Consider the following 19,223-nt stretch of genomic DNA (forward strand, 5'->3'; position numbering starts at 1 on the left):
GCATGCGCTTTTCCAACTTGCTTTATTAATATCTAATCGAAGGGGTAAAATTGATGTACAACAACGTGGGCTGGTTTTTGAAACAGACGTTCTACACGACAGCGTTAATCGCTGGGCAGGAGACGGGGTCCAATCGATCTATCAGGTACATCTGTATTCATAGAGCCATTTACAGTATGTCCCCATTGACCAGGGCATGGTAATTGGTAAGTAATCCCGAGTAAGTATATTCATAGTAGATTGACCCTTGAGGTTGGATGATGGCCTCCTATTCCAGTCTTTGCATCACACCTCAAGATAACTCCCAGAGTTATCTGAAACCACGGGCATCCTAGATTGTCTAGGCTTCGCCTCTTGAGCCTGATGGGAGACGTACAGGCATTGCAAGCAGCTCATCCTACATTTCGAGTCACATGACTAAGATCTTATCGGACAATTCGATCTTCCCCGCAGCTAATCTTTGATAGTAGCTAATTGAAAGCTAAATTCTCATTTGAATTGAAATCTCCAGTCCATTTCAATCGATCGCAAATTGTAGTCGCAAGTCACCGTACGATTTGACATACGGTCTCAGCTAAACATGTTGATTCAAGAGTCTTTTCACGATGTGCCAACCAAGGCAGATGGGAATGGAACCATGCGTGAGGCATTCTCCTTGCAACTTATCTTTTTATAATTCAACTTGCAGGCTCAAATGGGCCCATTAGAGGTCACCTGGCTGATATGGCTGTGACTATGAAGGTATCTATGTATTCCATCCCACGATCCCTGGGTATCCAAAGGCCCGATTCCCTGGTGTAGTTGTATTCAGTGAGATCTACCAAGGTATTTTTGCCTTTCTCTCCCTAACTTGCTAGTGCCCTAACATTTATAGTGACTGGACCTGTGTCACGGTTTGCTAGGCAGATCGCTGGCCAAGGATATATTTGCGCTGCTCCCTCTAGCTATCACGAATTCACTGGCCCAGAGCCATTGGAATACAATGCCGAGGACACGGATAAAGGGAACAACTGGAAAGTAAGCAAGGTATGATATTCAATAGCCCAGAAATCCGAGAGATCTGACAGAGAAGTTTGCTGACCAGGATATAGAAACTGGCTGCATACGATGAGGACGCATCACTGTGTGTAGACTATCTCTTGTCACTGCCCACATGCAATGGCCGTGTGGGCGCGACGGGTATGTGTCTTGGTGGCCATCTTGCGTACCGCTGTGCGTTAGATAGTCGAGTTAGGGCGGCAGTATGCTACTTTGCAACAGACATCCACAGCAAGACCCTTGCGGCCGGTAAAAATGATGATAGCTTAGCCAGAGCAGAGGATATTAAAGGAGAGTTGATAATGGCAAGTCTTTCCCGTCCCACGCGAAACTATTTTTCTCGAATAGTTCTCGGCAATCTGGCCCTCTTTTTTTTCAAGGAACTCCATCTGTGTAGTAGTCTAATGGGAGGCGCTAGATCTTCGGCAAAAACGATAACCATGTCCCACCGGAAGGAAGAGACCTGATTCGCAAAACACTTCATGACAAGGGGGTCTTGTTTAGCTTTTACGAGGTGGCCTGGGCTCAGCGTACGTTGCACTTTGCATTAAGAGAGATAACAGCACTTTTGAGATTGGCCCGATTGACATTATCGTCCGACAGACGCATTTATTCGTGATGAACTCAGCAAGGGACGATATGACCCCGCCATCACCAAAGTTTGTTTTGAGATGCTACTCGAGCTATTTGGACGGACCCTGAAACTGGATCTGGGTGAGCACGATGGTAAGGAATTGGAGATCGAGGATGTATGCTAAAAAGCCTTTATGGCCTGTAGACTTGCCAGGGGTAGGTAGTGGTACCACTGAAGGACTCAATATTTGACCCTCGATTCGTACTCGTTTCAGGCTTATAGAATAGTTGAAAGTATCCTCACACAAGCAGCGCCTCCGCAAGGAAATTCTTGATTTAAACAAATGTATGCGGGTAGAAGCAAAGCAAGGGACGGCCGACAACCTAGCTCCAAGAAAGTAAAACAGCAGTCAAGTGGCTGGATAGGTCCAAGACAGCATACCCACGATGTACACTGTTGTGCAGTACAATCTGACATATTTTCTTGGAAAACATGCATGATGTCTTACAGCAGCGTGGTTGTGGTTTGACTCCATTGTGTGCGTGGCTGGGCTGGTCTCGCGGGTAGGTCCATACATAATCAACATAGAATAATCTGATGTCTCGGGGCAATATGTGCCTAGGAAGATATTGCAGAACATGAACCATTCGTGTCTACTCCGTACTGAGTTTACAATTGAGATTCCCTCCTTACCTATGCCGGATTATATCGGCATCTGAGGTGGACAGATAAAAGCTATGTTTTTAACAAGGGAACCAGAAATTATTCACTATTCTTGCTCCCACTCGGTAATAAGGTTAAAATTTAATGATGCATGCATGACTGGGCCGTCCCGAGTATATTCGAATACTAGGGATACTGAGTACTAGTCGATACTAGGTCAACTAGTAGCAGTCCATCCTTGGGAGGAAAACAAATGAAGTAAATGAATATACGTCGTCTCTGTGTATCTCCGTCATTTAATTCGCACGCAAGAAAGAAAGAAACAAAAAGGGGGGATAAGAGCCGGGAGGACAGAAGGCGGGATTATGAGATACCCCTTGGCTGAGATGTCACAGTGGCGTGTGGCGTCTTGTGAGGCTGTGACAAGTTCCCTTTCATGCAATTGTTTCACAGAGCTGTTCCAGTGTTACCATATTGTGTTCGATTTCCCGAATTTTGATATGTTAATAGAGCTCACTGTTTTTGTTCAAAAAATATCTGATGACATCATGTACTCTTCATAAATGGCTAGTTGCCTAGGTAGTAGTACATATCTGACCTACTGTGAAGTACTGTACACCAACGTTAATAATGCGTGGCGAAGTTCTTATTGGCAGAGAAACCCATGGTTTCGTTCCTCAAGGCTCAGGCAGCCAATGTCCCAGAAATAGAAACTGGGGAAACGGACCTCTCCACGGCAACCTTACCCGAGCTCAGGGACACCAACTATTAACCATGGTCCATGGGTGGTGAAGTCTGAACCACATCCGATCTCTATGTAAGGGTAGAAAGGGGACAAGTCAAGATCGAAATACCTCATCCACAACTGTGAATCCGACGTGAACAGACTGAATCAAATTATATCAACGTCAACTGATGATTAATGGGTTAACCAGCCTCACCAGCCTCGCGTGGTATCCCTGACTGACAGGAGGCCCAGCCAACTATCTTCCGCTTGTGTTTCTGAGTTGCATCTTAGCTGCAGGGTCAATTAAAAAAAAATCGGCAAAGAATATACTAGGATGAAATTAGTTGGCTGGCCATTGCTTTTTGCCCACTATTCCATCCACTGGGGGCCTTGGGTCTAGTCCTTAATTGAGACGAACCATCATTCTTTAGTGCCATTTTGCGCCTATGAAAATTGTTGGTTAAGAATTACCACCTTCCTCTTCTCGCTCCAGCACATCCATTAAGGTAGGTTGTTTTCGTTTCCAAGTTTCCTTTTCCATTTTCCTTCCTTTCTTCTTCTTTTTTTTTTTTATTTTCTCCTCCCCCCTCTTTCGGCCTCCAGACCCAACACCGCCATCGCCTTTTTTCTCCCTCTCTTCAACACTCTTCTACATTTTCCTTTCGGCCTGTTCAAAACCTGACAGCTCTCTCTTTGTACATACATACAATACACATCGGTCCCACACACAGTACATACGTCGCCAGTTCTCTGAGTTGCTCCAATATCTTGTTAATTTGTGAGGCTTCGCCGTCTTTTACTTCCTAATTTGTCTATCTCTCCACCAGTCTCGTCACGCTGCAGGAGTCGACTGACATACAACTTGACGTGTCAATATTCCGGGCCATTTTCCTATCAATTCGTGGATTCCCTTTCCCCTCATTCAAGAGAAAAAGGCGTGCCGTCCGAATAGAATCTATACCAATAATCATCAGCAACCATACCGCTTATCCTGCGCCTCAGATCTGCGCCGGACCGATCGTAACGGTCCTCAGCGGGTCCGAGGAAATCGACCAATTTAAGCCCCAACACTACCACGCCACCAGCACCACACCGCGCCCACTTTCTCTTGCTACTACACATCTCGCATGATCTCTCTTTTGAACGCTTTCTAAACCATGGGCTCGACGCAATTCGGGAAGTTCCACGTGAGTTCGCGACAAACGCCAAATGTCGGCTCCGGAAGCATGCTGACCGCCGATTCTCCACCCATTTTTAGGACTTCTGTCGAGATTCTACGTTACCAGTCTGCAATGTATGTGGAGCGAATTTTCCCTTACTTTCGAACGTTACGCCGACTTAATTGGAAGGAGTTTCATTAACTTATCGATTCTCTGTCCAGCTTTTCGTTGACAAGAACCAACCCCCTAATGAAGCCTTCGGTGGTTGCCCGCTCACAGGCATTACGCTTAGCGGTAATCGAAATCTGGGAAATCTGGGTATGAGATAATGAGATAGCCCGTGCAAGATGACTCATGCTATCGCATACTAATACTTTGTAGGCTCTATTTTGCTTGCCTTCATTGCCATCCTAACGTCGCTTTTGCTACTATGGAGATCTGAGCGGAAACAGGCAGCAGTCGGGAGAAGGTATACATAGTGACGAAACAAATACAGCGAGCAGCAACTGATTTGAGAAATGTCATAGAGAGATACAACTGCTCTTGCTCGGTTTCATAGTTATCGAAATATGTGAAATCTTCAGCGTTGGTGCTTTCCCTCTCGACGCAGCGGTCCGGAAAGTATGTTTGAATTTCTTTGCCAGATCCTTAACCACCACTTCGGAATTCTAACGGTCATATGCAGGGATTTTCTGCAGTGCACATTGCCGCGATCACCGCTACATGCTGGGTGCTATTATTGAACGCCTTGGTGGGCTATCAATTTCTCGATGATGGCACACCTGCGTCGCTCGGTCTCATCTCAGCGTCCGCCTTAGTTTTCTTCATTGGCACTGGCTATATTGCTTTGGATACGGGATTCAACTGGACCGGCGAGTTCAAGCCTGACCCGTCAACCGAGTACCGAAACATTGCTCTATATGTGCTGTACCAACTTTTCCCACTTGTTTGTCTCGTGGTATTCTTCGTTTTGGAAGCCGTGTTGGTGATTCGGGTACTGGGCGAGTCCCGCCCTATGCGTATGTTTACCCCTTTAACCCTTCTGCAATGTTAGGCAACCATTCTCTGACGTCGTAAAAAGTTTACTTATCCGGCGCTGGCTTGCTCTTTGCTATCGGTCAGATTTTCGAATATGTCATCAGCACCCACATCTGTCAGGCCACGAGCGGGAAGATCAACGGTGCATTGTTCGAGACTCTGTTCACCCTCCTATCAGTAGTTATGATTTGGATCTTTTGGAGCAGTATCACCGAAGACGATTGGCCCATGCCAACGGGGCCAACCAGCGGATACGACTAGACGATTCGCCTCAGGCTACTTGTTCGTTCACTACTTCACACCGAGCTCTAGTGTTCCTTCGCCCCATATTGCTCCATGACGATCCTTGACCGACTATAGTATTCAAACCAGCTCACGATCCTTACCTCCGAATGCTCGATGCCTGTACTCAACTCCTGAACTCCTGCTTTTGATGCATTTTAACGGAGTCTCACAGAGAGACCTGTTTCGATACCATGCTGATACTTTGTTCTATATTTTTTATGCTTCATGATTTGTTTGACGTGCCTCGGTGTGGTCTATGCTTGCCTACGATTTTACTGCTTCTTTCATGATGTGGATGTGATTTGCTTATCTTCAGCAGCATCTGGTCACTGTTGGTGTATTCCCTCTATCGTTAGATACCTATTTGCTTGTAATTACTGTATGCCTTACGCTACATAATTAATCCTTAGCCTTCAAATCATCCTACATGTGTCTCTCTTGCGCTGTGATCCGTTCGAGACTAAACTGCATCATGTCCGCCTCATCAACTTGACGCGGTCATTTAGCACGTGCTTCTCAAGGTGGAATATGGTTCGGGGGTCTATTTAAAGCTATGTAGCAGATGGATATAGTAGGGTTTATTTATATACAATGCCTTTAAAGAAAATGTCAAAGCCAGTCAACTATCGCACAAAAGTGCGGAGAATATGTGCGCGGGCGAAAAAGTTCGAAAGCAGTGAGAAGTGTAATCGCCAAACTAGTATCCGAACCAGGACCCTATGTTTTGCTGAAGGGATCACTTACTGTTCGCCGATCCAAGCTCTTCATCTTGGAAGGCGCGGGGTATACATTCTGTGTTTTTGCAAACCATTCTAGATTTGTTGAGAATGAAAAGAAAATGGAAAGAAGATTATCCGATCAGCCGCAAGTAGAGTATCCAAGTCAAACCATCTCTATAGCCGGACCTTGACGTCGACACAGGGGATTGTCCACTCTCGTCGTCCAAGCAAACTGCGCAACCACTCCAGCCCAACTCCGGTCCATTCCTCCTGGTCCAGCCCGCCCATTCCTGTGGCAGCCGACGACCCGTTCAACAGCAGGCGGCGCTGCGCCTCGTCGACTACTACCCCCGCTAGGGTCTTCGTTGTAGTATTCACAGTCTCTAGGATGTAGCCGGCGAGGGTCTCATTGGGGGCGGCCAAAGAGGCACTCGGATCGGGAGAGTAGCGAGGCGCAAACCAGTCACCACGAAGGTCAAAGAAACAGCGATCTGACCAATGACAGGATGAGATAAAGAGGATTAGAAGGAGAGCTGAGCAGTAGATACATGGACGATGGAGGATGTAGGTCAGAGTGACGAAGGAGACAATGAAAAGTGGGGAGGCATTGGTCGGGATGAATAGGAGAGGTAACCAGCTATATAAGGGTACTATTTGTTAGTACCTGAACTATCAAATAGAAATGGTGTGGATACTGCATGGTAGCCCACCTTCGTAAACAAAACATGCTGAGATCTAGCTGGTAGCTATGAGACGTGCGTCGAAGATACCAACGATCAGAAAGTTGCGCTTCGGGAGAAGAGAAGAGAGCGGGACGGAGATTCAGTGGCAAGGAAGAGTTCAGAGGGCCCTGGGTTCACAGCAGGTGGGAAAGGTGGGAGTAAAAGCCACGGTATACAGATGAGACACTTTCCCTTGAGGTGGGTTAAAATAAACAGAGAATAATCATTAATCAAGCCATGTACTTCTTGTCCATCGCGCTGTGCTGTTGTCCGTCTGCTTCCCTCGAGGGTTTTGAGCATCCATTCCGACGGAAATAATACCGTACCATCAATACGTCACCTAGCGTAATTCACAGCCGCGCCTCTAGCCACACACAGAGCCACATCGGGCCTTTTGCTTCCTCTTCTCTTTTGATGATTTCTGTTCTTCTTCCTTGAGCTTCCTCCCTACCCCCTTAATCCCTGTATAATAGTCGGTCATTTGGCTTCGTTTCATCGGTTGATTTTCTCTTGTCATTTCTATCTCATTCTTTTATCGGATTAGACTCGGCTACTTACTCTCCTTTTGGCTCTCGAAAGAGAGCTCGTGAAAAGTACGTTGGAGCTTGGATTTCGGTTGGAGGTCGCCTTTACCGTGGCGAGTGACAGAAATGTCCACCCCCAATGATCTCCAGGCTCTGCTGGCGAGCATCAGGCCACGTCCTTCTCCCTCGACTACGCCTGGTCAGGAAATTCCCATGCAGTACCCTCAGCAGTACCAGTCCGGATTACGCCCCCAGCAGCAGCAGCAGCCCTATGATGGGCAGAGCTTTCCTCATCCCCAGCTGCAACAGCAAGGTTACCGCCACCCATCGGTCTCGTCTACCATTCACAGTCCCTCTCCAGTGAATACTCCGCCTCACCATGGCTCGGACATTCTCCATCCTAATGCTCCAACGTCGCGTGGGGAGATGTTTTCTCCCCAGCACCACCAGCCGATGCCCCAGAATCCCGATCGTGCTGCGAATCTGCTGAATCTGCTGAAGTTCAACCAGTCTACGGCATCCCCGGCTTCTCAGCAGCCGTCACCTTTTGGATTGGAACAGCCGAAGCCGTCTCACATCCACGAAGCCGGCCCGGAGGCTACGAAGTCCCACGCAAGAAATATCTCCGCGTCCGATTTCGTTGCTACTCTCTTCGGCCGACAGGGACCCGCAGCTCCTGTCAAGCCTGCTAGTGCGCAGTTTGGTCAACCTGGACCTGCTGTCACTGCCGGTGAAAGTTCTGTTGTTCCAACCGCCGAGAACACCCAGGAGATGTTACTTCGCTTGCTGAACCGCCCCAAGCCAGACCAAGAAGTTTTTGAGGGACCGGTGAAGCCAGTCTCTCAGCCGCTGACTTCTATCTCCCCCCAGAAGTCCCCTGTGGCCGAGGTTGTCTCGGGAAACCCTGCGACAGCCTCAGTTCAGGCTGTAGAGAAGCCTTTGGCTATGGGTTCTCACCCCGAGGAAATCATAGCCGGGAAACTGGATGCCCTCGCCTCTCATCAGGCTAAGCCCACTCCCTCTAGCAAGGAGGCATTGTTCACATACGTCAACCCCTTCGACCAACTTGCCGCCGCTTCTCCTCGCAAGGGGACTCCCCAGCCGAAGTCTCGGAGCGAGAGCCCGGCCGTAGAGGCCATGGGAAGCAAGAAAATCATCACCAAGGAGGAGATCACTCAGGAGGCAGCACGTGCCAGATCGCCGAGTTTGGCGGAAGAGCAGAAGGAAGCTGTGTCCCAGGTAGTTGATAATCTTGTCAGCCAGATCGTTCGCGACGTTGATGAAGCGGTCGCCAAAGCTTCCAAGGAAGAGAGCAAGCCCGTGCTGCTGATGGCTCGAGAAGAAAACACGCAAGAGACCCTGTCGTCAATCGCTAGCCATCTCCGGGAGAGCGCTGCTGAAGCCAAAGAAGCTACCCAGGAGAATGAAAACCACGGGACAGTAAAGGATGCTACTGCTGATACTTTGGTTGCGAAGGAGACTTCCAACAATAGCAGTGGTGATGCTTTAGCTGATAGCTGGGAGAGTGCTGAAGATAGCGCCCAGAAGGAAGAGGAGCGTATCGTACCGGTACATAATTTCCCCTTGAAGCCGTTCATTTCCATCTCCGTGAAGGCCCAAGACTCTGAAAATCTTACCACTCTTCGGGATGACGGAATCATGGACATCGCTCGACTGAAGAAGGAGTTCGACCAATTGGATCGCTCTCTGACCTCAGCTACCTCCGATTACATCGTCTATGCGCTCGCAAAGAATGGAGGTATGAGAATAATTCGCCAGGACGATGGAAGTGACAAACAAGCGTTTCGCTCCACCCGCGATCGTGTGTTCAATGTCGCTGTCTGTACCTCCCAGACAACGACGGGTACATCCGACGAGCAAGCGGTCCTGGGTATCGGCGTTAGTGGTGCTGTATACTGGGCGCTGATCTCGAATGGAGACAAGGACCTTTTTGAGATGGATGCTCTGGAAAGCGAGAGCCTCATCTTCCCTCCGTTCCCAGCCTCAGATGAGAATACTTCGGGTGGCCAGCTGAAAACGCGTGCCAAACGGAGCTCTCGCCATCCAGGGTTCTTTGCAATTGGTCGCGGCAAAAACATCTACGTGATCTCTCCGCAGGCTGCCGCAAACTCCAGCTATGGTGTCTCCGGCACACAGCGTACCGTTAATACGGAGAAGTTCTTCAAAGAGCGTGCCTTGAAGATCTCCACCGGCAAGGCCGGCAAGGACTTCATGTTCAGTGACGATGACACCGTTATTGCCTCTCTAGACAAGACAGGTCGTCTGCGTTTCTGGGACATACGTGATGTTGTTAACAACCCCTCTTTCTTCGCTACTGGACCCAATCCCTCGGAAGTCCGCGTCCCATTGAACACCTTTGTAACCGGCTCTCCTGCTGAAAAATCGTGGCCAACATCTGTGCTTTTCATTGACAAGTTGCGCCCCTATGTGAAGTCTATGGCTCTTCGTTACGTCTTAGTTGGTCTTAAGCAGAATCACACCTTGCAGCTCTGGGATATTGGGTTAGGCAAGGCTGTGCAGGAGCTTAAGTTCCCTCATGAGAATGAGTCAGATGCTATTTGTAGTGTCGCATATCACCCCGGATCCGGTATCATCGTTGTTGGACATCCTACGCGTAACTCTATCTACTTTGTTCATCTGTCCGCACCGAGATACAACTTGCAATCCATGTCCCAGGCCTCCTTCATCAAACGTTCGGGTGAAAAGGATGGCAGCCTTCCCAAACCAGAATCAACTGCATGCATGAGCGGCATTCGAGAGATCTCGTTCGCTTCAAAGGGCCAGCTGCGGAGTTTGGACCTTCTCCCAATCAACAAGACAGCCGGGGATGAGAACGGGTTGTTTGAGCTTTACGTTATGCACTCTCGTGGAGTAACCTGTCTGAACATCAAAAAGGAAGACCTCGGTTGGAGTTCCGATAACAAGATCATCCGCCCCGTTAATGCCTTGGAGCAAGGTTTTATTAACATCTCTGAGCTTCAGTCTTTCCCGGCGTATGTTACGGACGATCCTTCCATCAATGGTGACGCTGCGCCCACTCCAACCAAGACAGCCCCTAAGGAGATTGCCAAGAAGACCCCTGATCTGAGTGCTGAAGCCAGCGCTGTGGCTAGTGCTGCCGCTTCACGCACCCAGTCTCCCAGTAAGCCCGCTCCAAAGAAGAAGACAAGTGAAGAGCCAGTTGAGTCAGCAGCTCCCCACACTGCCGGGGAGAAGCCTGAAAAGAAGAAGAAAAAGAAGGGTACTACTGCTGTTGAAGCGCCCGCTAAAACAAAAGAAACGAACGCCCCCTCCGTCACTAGCTCAAATGAGGGCCTTGCAGCCGCGACCCAGGCTCAGGCTACTGGAGAACAGCTTAATGGGGATGTGTCGAAAACGACTACGGTCAATGCTGCACCGGTTACTGCTGGTGGCACCGAGCCGAGTGACATCTGGAACAAACACGTGGAGGTATTGCAAACCGGCGTGTCCGCTGAATTTAACAAGAGCCTTGGCCGGGAACTTGAAGGATTGTATCAGCGCTTTGACGAAGAGCGACGCAGCTGGGATGCGGCTTCCGCGGCCAAACAAGACCAAGTCCTGCGGTTGGTCTCTGACACTCTTTCTAACAACGTCGAGAAGAATCTTGCACGCATCGTTTCGAACAGCATCCAGTCGGAAGTGCTGCCTGCTTTGGCAAACCTAACATCAGCAGCTGTTGGTAAACAATTGGATACCATCGTCGGTCAACAGATAGGGGCTGCCCTTCCTCGTGAACTGCGCCAGACTCTACCTGACACTGTTTCCCGCGCTGTTCAGCAACCTGAAATGGTGAAGGTCCTGTCGGAAGCCGTGGGTCAGAAGCTTTTGCCTGGTCTTGAAGCCGAAATATCAAAGGCCGTTCAACGCACTGTCACGCCAGCTTTCAAGACCCTTTCTACTCGTATTGCAGAGAAGACTGGGTCCGACATGGAGAAGCAACTACAGGCACATCTCAAGCAATACGAGGTTCAACGTCAGAATGATGCCGCTAAGATTGATCAGCTCACTAATCTTGTTCGTGGTCTATCGGATACAGTGGCTTCAATGGCCGCGGCGCAGACTAGTTTCCAGAACGAAGTTTTGAGGCTCAATCGTGCCGTGGGTCAGCAAGAAGAAGACAGGGAAAGTTCGCAACAGCCGACGAGCGCCATGGCTGCTACACCTAGCGAGGCACAGTCTGCCGAGGACGCGGAACTAGCGGAGATTGCTCAGTTGATGAGCCAAGGCAGATTTGAAGAGGGCTCAGTCAAGGTTTGTATTCATTCCGACAATATTTGGGGCGATTGCTTATCGTTATGCAACTAGTGGCTTCAATCCAACCAGCAGGCGGACCTGTTTGACAACCTCTTCATCAAATTAGACCCGGCCTACTTAACTGGCCTCTCCCCTATTGTAGCGCTTTCCGTTGGTGTTGCGGTCACCTCATCTCTGCAAACAAATGTTGCAGAACGCCTCAAGTGGCTAGAAGTTGTTCTGCAGACTGTAAATCCCATGGTATGTACAACAGGATAAGAATATACGGATCTTGCTGACATGTTTTAGGATGCGGACATTCGGGAAGTTGCGCCCAGGATCATGGATATTCTCCTCCAGCGATTGGATATCTTGTACATGTCTGTCGCTCAGACCGCACCGCATGATCCTGTTATTCGCAAAATCCCCTTCCTTTCGCGCCGCGCTCGAGAGCTGCGTAGCTAGATCTGTGATCTAGTTCCCCGCTGCACTTTTTGATACTGTCGTACAAGGCCACAATTGAATAATAACTACATTTAGTTTGTCTTATGATAGTCACGCATATTTAATGCAATTAATGCCAGGACGGAGGGTGACGTCTGTGGGTTATGAATGAGAGACAAGAAGGAGAGGGAGAGAAGAGCGAGTCAATGCATGAAGCTTCTCGGACGTGGACTCCTCGCGCATGGACATATGGCAATGGTTAATCGATGAAAAGAAAAGAGAGAGAGAGAGAAAAAAAAAAATAAAAATAAAAACAAGGGAAAAAGGGAAAAAGAGAAAAAGAGAATGTTTCCATCTTGACAGTGTCAGGACATTGGTGGAAGGCCTTGGGCACACCTATGTTAGCTCTGGAAAGAGCTGTTATGGCTGAGACGAGCAATGGCTATGACAAGATTGATGCATATTAGGCGAATGGTATTTTTAATGATTTTTCTACCTGGGTGGTGCAGCTTCTTGCTTTAGTCACGTATATGCCCGGTGTTTATATAGACGCCTTTGGCCCTACTGTTCTTATATGGATTAAATCCACTAACCCCAAGTCTATTCCTCACTAAGCCCGGGGTTAACAACTTGACTTTTTCGTGAATATTAAAGGGTTCCTCCCTATTTCTATGGCCTTTTCTAGTTGGGAGAAGCGAAACGCAGGACTACCTATGTTATTCTAGGAAACTATCTTGGCTGGCAAGCTAATGAACTCAACCCTTGTCCGTCATATACATCATCGTGGAGCAGTACAGAGCAAATTCCACATCTATACTTCCAGTCCAGGGATCAAACTCTACAAAAACCTGGCACTCAAATCGCGTAACAAAAACTCTCGCCAAGTCAGCTCGTACGGTCGTACCACCGATAGTACACCAACACCGGCAGCTTACAAGGATTAATTAATTAGTAGTACAACTAAAGCCTCTGGTTCAATAAATGCAACCCTGGCGCCTCCTCTTTCGACCCCCACAAAGAAAAGAAGGGAAAAGAAAAAAAAAAAAAAAACCCTCTCAATCCATCCTCCCTCCTGTCTGTTTCCACTCTATTAATCACGTTAACACTGCACCATGTCAACGCCCGTCAGCCTCACCCCCCGATTTGAAATCCGTCAACTCGGCCCCGAACACCAAGACTGGGCCAACGCGATCGTCATCCACAGCAATGTCTTCTGCTCTCCTATCTGGCCCAACGTGTACCCCACGGGCAATACCAGACGCCTCTACCAGGGCTTCCTAGGCAGCGAATACCTAATCGCGCACCAGATCGCCTCGGGTCTCTCCTACGGCGTCTTCGACAAAGAATACAAGTACAAACTCCCCTCCTCCGAGCAAACCGGAGGCAAGCTCCACTGGGACTTCACCGATGAGACCGCAACGAAGGAACAGCTCCTCGAACAGATGGATTTCCCACTAGTCTCGGTAGCAATGAGCTACAACGGATCCAATCCGGTGGATATCGACCGGCTGGAGCAGCTGTTCGGGGTGCTGCCTCTGTTCCCCAAGGTGCTGCAACGGCTGACTGAGATCGATTCTCGGGGCGAGGTGACGACGCATGAGGGGACGTTGATGCGGAATGGGACTTCGACGAGGGCCGATTACGAGGGCCACGGGCTGATGAAGCGGACGGCGCATTGGCTGATGCGCGATGCGGCAAGTAAGGGGTTTCGGGGCATTGAGATTCCATGCTTCCATGATGCGGTGATTGGGGTTTGGTCGAATCCACCTGCGCCCTTTCGTGGCGAGATTGTTGCCCAGCTGAATATCAAGGACCAGGAGGAGGTGGATGAGGATGGGAAGGTCACTAAGCCGTATTCTCATGTTGATCAGCGGATTGCTAAGATTTACGTGACGCTTGTTTGAGGGTGCGTTGATCTGGGGTGGAGAGAGCTGGATCTTGGGACTAAGGGGTTGTAGTGTGTTCCTGGGTTATTGATTCCTAAGCGTTTGTTTGAATAGCGAGCAAGAATTCGAGCAATTGATAGTACATGGCGATTATCATTGATTCTGTCATAGGGAGTAAGTTATAGGTGTTCACCCCCACTTCCTATTCCATAGATCAGGTCTCCGGAGGTCTATATAGTACATGATGCTCTCTAACCTCGTCCGAGTATTATGCGTGAAAGGCCAGGCCTTCCTCGGCACTCTTCTCTGTGACTCCATCCTCGACGAATTCGAATCCCAAGGCCCGCCAGTTGAGCTCTTTCCGCCAATGCAATCCATAGTACATCCGTTGTGGCTGGGGGTTGGCATGCTCAGTGGACGTATTTTCTTCTGACTCGTGCTGATCCTGATCCTGCGTTATTTCGGGCGTCTCATGCGCCTCGTCCACAGGGTCCGACACTGGCACTGGTGAGATTACAGGTTCCGATGCCAGACCTCCCGTTATCATCCGTCCTTGTCGGGGGAATATAACCGCCCGGAAGCGCGAAAGAAGAAGACCCATCGAGCAACAGATGCAAGGCTCATGCGTCAAGTACACATCAAGGTCTGTGCAGAGGTAGCCGCCTTGAGCACGCGAGCGAAGTCGAGGTTCTCGAGAACTGTCGATAGGTTTGGGGATGGCCCCGGTATCAGTTTTCTGATACTTCCCGGGCACGGGCGATAAATCATCGGAATCAGCCAACACCTCGGAACCGGAGACGTCCGACTGAGAGAGGAAAAACTTCTCTAATTGATTTAGAGGTAACTGTTCGTTAGACTCGTTTCCATCCTGTTTGCGCCTCCCACTAGCAATCAAGTCCGCTGCGCGCATTAGCGCGTGCAGCTCCGGCCCGCCTTCAACGTCTGAATTATATGTCTGCGCATTGGGGTTGGGCCCTGCACCTAGCTGTCGCTCAGACTCTGACATTGCTCCGGCCTCTCGGCGTGCGTATCGTACGTCACCGGCAACAGCCACAATCGCATCGGCCCAATGGGTTCCTACATCCTCGTCGATCGCACCAATGTGAGCCTCGAGTTCTGGATCGACAACCACTGCGCCAACCCTTCGTCCGTGTCCAGAATTCTCTGCTTCATCGGCGACCTTGCGCGCCAGGGCTAAATAACGGCCTGCCTTGGGCTTGATGGAGTTGAGGACACGGTTCAAGGTTTGAAGGGGTGGCGCAATAGTAGCTCTGGGGGCTGCAGGGTTAAAGGTGACGGGCCACATGGTTTTGGTCCAATTCTCAGCTTGTGCAACCGTCAAGGGTGGCTCCAGTGGGATACGAATAATCTGGAGTTCAACCTTCCCTACGTCCTGAGACGACTCGGATGGGGTTTCAGATGGTGGCGCAAACGGAGCCAATAGCTTCTCAAGTATTTCTGCTTCAGGTAAGGGAGGTGGAATTAGAGTGAAAATGGTCTGCGTCGATGGTTCTCCCTTTATAAGGGTAGATCGTAGGTCATCTGGCAGTTGGGTGTGCTTTGCGAAGCGTCGAAGGTGGTTCAGAGGACGAGAAGGGTCGCGAGGAAAGGCACTATCCAAAGCCCTAGTTGTTACTGGTCAGTGCACTGCCCAAATAGTAGTCGAGCCAAAAACAAAGCTCACTTTATCACTTTCGAAGCACTTTTCACACCGACCTCTACTACATATGCATCCGCTGGGAATTGTTAATTGCGCCAACAGTTTCCACCCTAGTAGTGGGGGAACGCACCAAATTCTTCACGTGGCCGCGCCTCTTGAACAGTTTTAACAGGGATAACCTGCCCTGAAAGTGGCTCTACGCCGCGAAGTAGCTCCTGTACATCCATTGAGTCGTACATGTTCTGAAATGACTACTTGAATCGCGGGGTATCGATCTGCTAAGTGACAGAAAGCTCGGGGAGCTCAGAGAAGAACAATGTGTGGGAGCTAACAAATTTCGTTCACAGCATTTCTTTGGCCTTGCAACGGCGGAAATTGCATTGCTTCTGAACCCCGGGGTTCCATCGAGGGAAGGATTGATAGAGGACTCGAGATCGACATGTTTCCATGGATCTCAGCAACCCTGTACCCTATGACCTAAGCCCTACTTTCTGCTGTTTCAAGACTAGCCAGTGGATACCTGAGGCAAGGACCAACGTCATCATTTTTATAGTCTTTGGATTAATCAATTCGCTCTTGATTGGATTAAATCACTACGTTGATTGCACCATCAACTAGTAATCGTATGCATACATCGTTTCAGGGTAGGTACAGTGCTATAGTAGGTACTTCCTTGACGCCGGTCACAATAACACCAATATAGCTCGACATACAGCCTGCAAACATGGCAAAAGAAAAAAATATGCAATGAAAGAACAGAAATAAATGAACCAAGAACATGAATAAAACTAATCGTCCACCACAGTTGAGTTATGTATTAGCACAGTCATCTGTCTGTACCTTTCTTTTAACGTGATATGTACTAAGACAATAGGGGATATTGCTGATCCCCTTCGTAGAATTTTAAATCGGTGAATAACGCTGCTGCATGCTATGCAAGTAATCTCAAACCCCATCTAGGTCGAACAAATGGTAAGTAGAAGGCATATGTTGAAATGGAACCGGCTCCTTCAAGGTTCGCGTAGGATCTCATATCCTTCACATCTTTCAACTAGACTCTGGTAGTAGTCCTCAAGCACTTCCGGCTGAGGGACAATGCGCCACTCTACACGGAATAGAAATTCTAACTCAAGAAGAGCCAACTCCGTCATACTGATACCGCCCACCCGAGCATAGGTCTTGTTCGTCCAGAAGCTATCACTCAGCCCTTTGCTCGCAACTGTTGCACTAGCAATGAGGAATCGGTGAATAGTGAGACTAGAGACAGTAAAGGCTGGGTAAAGAGCGCAAAGGCGGTCGATATAATACACCATGCTCAACAAGATCGGAGGGGAAAGTGTGGCATGAGTGGTCAATCGCTGCAGATAGTCATTGACGGAAATCCGCGGAGGAGATCGGGAGTGAAAACGAGTCAGCCGACCTTGATGGAGCGGAATTTTGTCATTGAACCGAATAAGTTCCATCAGCATGCTAGAGATTAGCACAACGATATCCCGAGGATCGGCGAGTTCATATTGAGTCGGCAGCAACTTGACTGTGGGATTGGAAGGACGCAGCCGCTTTGATTGCGTGCCCTCCAAATCTGTGCTCCCTATCCCGCTTGCAAGTCCACCATTAGCGACAGGGTCGTTCGGGCTGTTGCGCTTATTAGACCCTGCGCCGTTGCTATTTGGCGCGGGCATTGAGGTGGCCGCGGGAGGTTGTGTGGGAGCCGGGGCGGAGGCCTGAGCTTGATTTACAGCAGGAGGGCCGTTATTGTGGGTATAACAAGGGGCGCTTGAAGGGTTTGTGTTGATATTGGCGGCGGCGGCGGCTGCGGCGGCGGCGCTTTCAGCGGTAGACGCGGCAGTGCTGTTTCCGCCCCCAAGGGAGGTCAGCCCAGCGGACATGCGACCGCGAGGGAGATCCCCTGAGGGCCCCGGAGGGGACGAGGCAACGGTGTGTCGGTTTAGAGCCGAACGAAGCTCTTCGATGGCCACACGGGAAGAATGAGGAGAGAGATGACTACCGGGCGCAGCTGTCGGGTTACCAACAGGCTCATAATGCTGGTTATGTGAAGTCGTCGTCGACGAGTGACGAGAAAGAGGAGGAGACGAGAGAGAGGGGTGAGGGCGAGTGGGAGGAGAGGAGGGTGAAGGGCGAAGGGCGGAGGAGGGCGAGGGCGATGAAACTAGCATCTCCGCCCAACGATACCACCACGTGGGCGCACGACTGAACGACGTGCAATGGGGTTGGCAGACGCTGCGAAACCTTGTGCTGCTGCTGCTAAGAATGGCCGCGTGCCCTGGCGCATCGTGATCTGCGGGGCTTCAGCTCTATAGAAGAAGCTGAATATGGGAAGCGATGAGGAACACCTATTATAACAATAGAAATTGTTCCAAGGAAAGGAGAAGATGGGAAGAGGGGGAAAAGAATTATGGGGGAAGGATTTTTAGGTAATTAAAAAAAGAAAAAAGGGAAAAAAAAAATTCCTCGCCCACAATACAGGTAAAGCTGCAGAAATTGTTCAGGCAAAAATCAAGGAATATGTCACAGACACAATAAATTTCTTTACAATTATCCAATCGGAGGTCTTCAACAGGGGCTAGAATCCAAGACGGATAAGGAACGTTACCGTCCCGTTACAATTGAGTTCTCGGACAGGCGATGGGTCATGGCTGTCATGCATTGTACAGTACCACAAGAAAATCTATTCAATAAGGGTAAAGCGCCAAGGGGTAGAGAAATGGACACCGGATTTCTACCCGACGAACCCCGTACGTTTGTACTCCGTACTCCGTAAAACATTAGGAGAGCTTGGGATGGTTGATCCTCGTATAAAGACATCGCATCCATGCCATTTCCGTGGGTCAAGTGCCACGAGTAGATCGAGGAATCTTATGCTACTATAGGAGCGACCACCCGCCCCCAAACCTGCAGGTTCGCATCTATCTCTGCAATATACTGAGACCTTGCCTATAATGCCCCTCAGACCAGGGCCGGGTAAGTGGTCAAGTGCAGGGGTTTGGCCTCTCAGTGAACACTCCTGGGGTAATCCTAAGTAGAAGTGAGACTGAAACCCTTTCGACCAGCCCGCCTGTCAGTAAGGCTGCTGAACAAGCCCATCCGTAAGGCTGAATCACATGATTACGCTGACATTGGCCCATTTCCGGGATTCGGGAAAACTGAAATCCCGCATGGACGAGTGATATCACATGACCGCGGGCACCGAAAGCGGTGACCTCGACGGTATCGGCATTACTTTCTGTAATGTTGTACTCCGGTAAAGGTAACGCTAACCTTAAGGAAGCTCTCAGCAACACCTTCTGCTCATAGAAGGAAATCGGTCGGGTGTCAGCTTCTCTGAATTGGTGTCGAAGGTGTACCGTTATACATCGCTTTATTCTCTCTTCATTGTCTGTTTCCATAGACTTCGCCTAGCTCATCTTGCGTTATATTACAATAATAGTACATAACGATTCCTCCATACGCTAGGTACTGTATGTACTTGGCTGCTCATTAGACGCCA

The 19,223-nt window shown here is 49.4% G+C and overlaps 7 protein-coding genes across 7 annotated transcripts in view; 4 read left to right on the forward strand and 3 right to left on the reverse strand.

Moving 5' to 3' along the window:
• BDV37DRAFT_281946 (ergosterol biosynthesis ERG4/ERG24 family-domain-containing protein) overlaps positions 1-1,796 on the forward strand; it is a gene marked incomplete at both ends in the record, with an annotated part of 3,881 nt that extends 2,085 nt beyond the window's left edge. The window contains 5 exons of the mRNA XM_032086927.1: positions 742-825; positions 875-1,026; positions 1,092-1,241; positions 1,457-1,568; positions 1,642-1,796. Of these exons, the coding sequence (XP_031942594.1) occupies positions 742-825; positions 875-1,026; positions 1,092-1,241; positions 1,457-1,568; positions 1,642-1,796 (653 nt within the window). The remainder of the gene's footprint in view (positions 1-741; positions 826-874; positions 1,027-1,091; positions 1,242-1,456; positions 1,569-1,641) is intronic.
• A 1,733-nt stretch (positions 1,797-3,529) lies between these two features.
• On the forward strand, positions 3,530-5,965 carry BDV37DRAFT_245437 (chitin synthase export chaperone). The gene is made up of 7 exons (XM_032081646.1): positions 3,530-4,189; positions 4,261-4,296; positions 4,384-4,480; positions 4,544-4,631; positions 4,690-4,783; positions 4,848-5,181; positions 5,244-5,965. The coding sequence occupies exons 1-7, from the start codon at positions 4,160-4,162 to the stop codon at positions 5,459-5,461; spliced, it is 897 nt and encodes a 298-aa protein (XP_031942595.1). The 5' UTR covers positions 3,530-4,159; the 3' UTR covers positions 5,462-5,965.
• A 33-nt stretch (positions 5,966-5,998) lies between these two features.
• BDV37DRAFT_245440 (uncharacterized protein) lies at positions 5,999-7,332 on the reverse strand. Its single transcript, XM_032081647.1, has 2 exons — positions 6,915-7,332; positions 5,999-6,841 (listed from the first exon to the last, which is right to left on the reverse strand). Exons 1-2 carry the CDS (start codon positions 6,929-6,931, stop codon positions 6,379-6,381), a joined length of 480 nt encoding a protein of 159 aa, XP_031942596.1. The 5' UTR covers positions 6,932-7,332; the 3' UTR covers positions 5,999-6,378.
• Positions 7,333-7,347: 15 nt separating this feature from the next.
• Positions 7,348-12,300, forward strand: BDV37DRAFT_95099 (uncharacterized protein). The gene is made up of 3 exons (XM_032091478.1): positions 7,348-11,743; positions 11,798-11,986; positions 12,035-12,300. Exons 1-3 carry the CDS (start codon positions 7,577-7,579, stop codon positions 12,188-12,190), a joined length of 4,512 nt encoding a protein of 1,503 aa, XP_031942597.1. The 5' UTR covers positions 7,348-7,576; the 3' UTR covers positions 12,191-12,300.
• A 914-nt stretch (positions 12,301-13,214) lies between these two features.
• On the forward strand, positions 13,215-14,207 carry BDV37DRAFT_95111 (uncharacterized protein). Its single transcript, XM_032091480.1, has one exon. It carries the CDS (start codon positions 13,282-13,284, stop codon positions 14,071-14,073), a length of 792 nt encoding a protein of 263 aa, XP_031942598.1. The 5' UTR covers positions 13,215-13,281; the 3' UTR covers positions 14,074-14,207.
• A 1-nt stretch (position 14,208) lies between these two features.
• On the reverse strand, positions 14,209-16,058 carry BDV37DRAFT_95110 (putative tRNA-specific adenosine-34 deaminase subunit Tad3). The gene is made up of 3 exons (XM_032091479.1): positions 15,846-16,058; positions 15,740-15,791; positions 14,209-15,680 (listed from the first exon to the last, which is right to left on the reverse strand). Exons 1-3 carry the CDS (start codon positions 15,952-15,954, stop codon positions 14,324-14,326), a joined length of 1,518 nt encoding a protein of 505 aa, XP_031942599.1. The 5' UTR covers positions 15,955-16,058; the 3' UTR covers positions 14,209-14,323.
• Positions 16,059-16,418: 360 nt separating this feature from the next.
• phoB (regulatory cyclin phoB) lies at positions 16,419-18,008 on the reverse strand (the record flags this gene model as incomplete). Its single annotated transcript, XM_032089359.1, has 3 exons — positions 16,419-16,838; positions 16,869-17,926; positions 17,956-18,008. 3 exons carry the CDS (start codon positions 18,006-18,008, stop codon positions 16,726-16,728), a joined length of 1,224 nt encoding a protein of 407 aa, XP_031942600.1. The 3' UTR covers positions 16,419-16,725.
• Between the last annotated feature and the right edge of the window lie 1,215 nt (positions 18,009-19,223).

Source organism: Aspergillus pseudonomiae, assembly GCF_009193645.1.
Source record: "Aspergillus pseudonomiae strain CBS 119388 unplaced genomic scaffold BDV37scaffold_24, whole genome shotgun sequence".
Taxonomy (NCBI): domain Eukaryota; kingdom Fungi; phylum Ascomycota; class Eurotiomycetes; order Eurotiales; family Aspergillaceae; genus Aspergillus; species Aspergillus pseudonomiae.

Bases quoted from the DNA above. Each gene is read 5' to 3' on its own strand.
- BDV37DRAFT_245437 (XM_032081646.1), top strand. From the start codon at position 4,160: ATGGGCTCGACGCAATTCGGGAAGTTCCAC. The intron at 4,297-4,383 runs GTATGTGGAGCG...TTCTCTGTCCAG, and splicing joins CTACGTTACCAGTCTGCAAT to CTTTTCGTTGACAAGAACCA. The intron at 4,481-4,543 runs GTATGAGATAAT...AATACTTTGTAG, and splicing joins TCGAAATCTGGGAAATCTGG to GCTCTATTTTGCTTGCCTTC.
- BDV37DRAFT_95099 (XM_032091478.1), top strand. From the start codon at position 7,577: ATGTCCACCCCCAATGATCTCCAGGCTCTGCTGGCGAGCATCAGGCCA. The intron at 11,744-11,797 runs GTTTGTATTCAT...TTATGCAACTAG, and splicing joins TTGAAGAGGGCTCAGTCAAG to TGGCTTCAATCCAACCAGCA. The intron at 11,987-12,034 runs GTATGTACAACA...GACATGTTTTAG, and splicing joins TGCAGACTGTAAATCCCATG to GATGCGGACATTCGGGAAGT.
- BDV37DRAFT_95111 (XM_032091480.1), top strand. From the start codon at position 13,282: ATGTCAACGCCCGTCAGCCTCACCCCCCGATTTGAAATCCGTCAACTC.
- BDV37DRAFT_95110 (XM_032091479.1), bottom strand. From the start codon at position 15,954: ATGTACGACTCAATGGATGTACAGGAGCTACTTCGCGGCGTAGAGCCA. The intron at 15,792-15,845 runs GTGCGTTCCCCC...AACAATTCCCAG, and splicing joins GCGGCCACGTGAAGAATTTG to CGGATGCATATGTAGTAGAG. The intron at 15,681-15,739 runs GTGAGCTTTGTT...AGTAACAACTAG, and splicing joins AGTGCTTCGAAAGTGATAAA to GGCTTTGGATAGTGCCTTTC.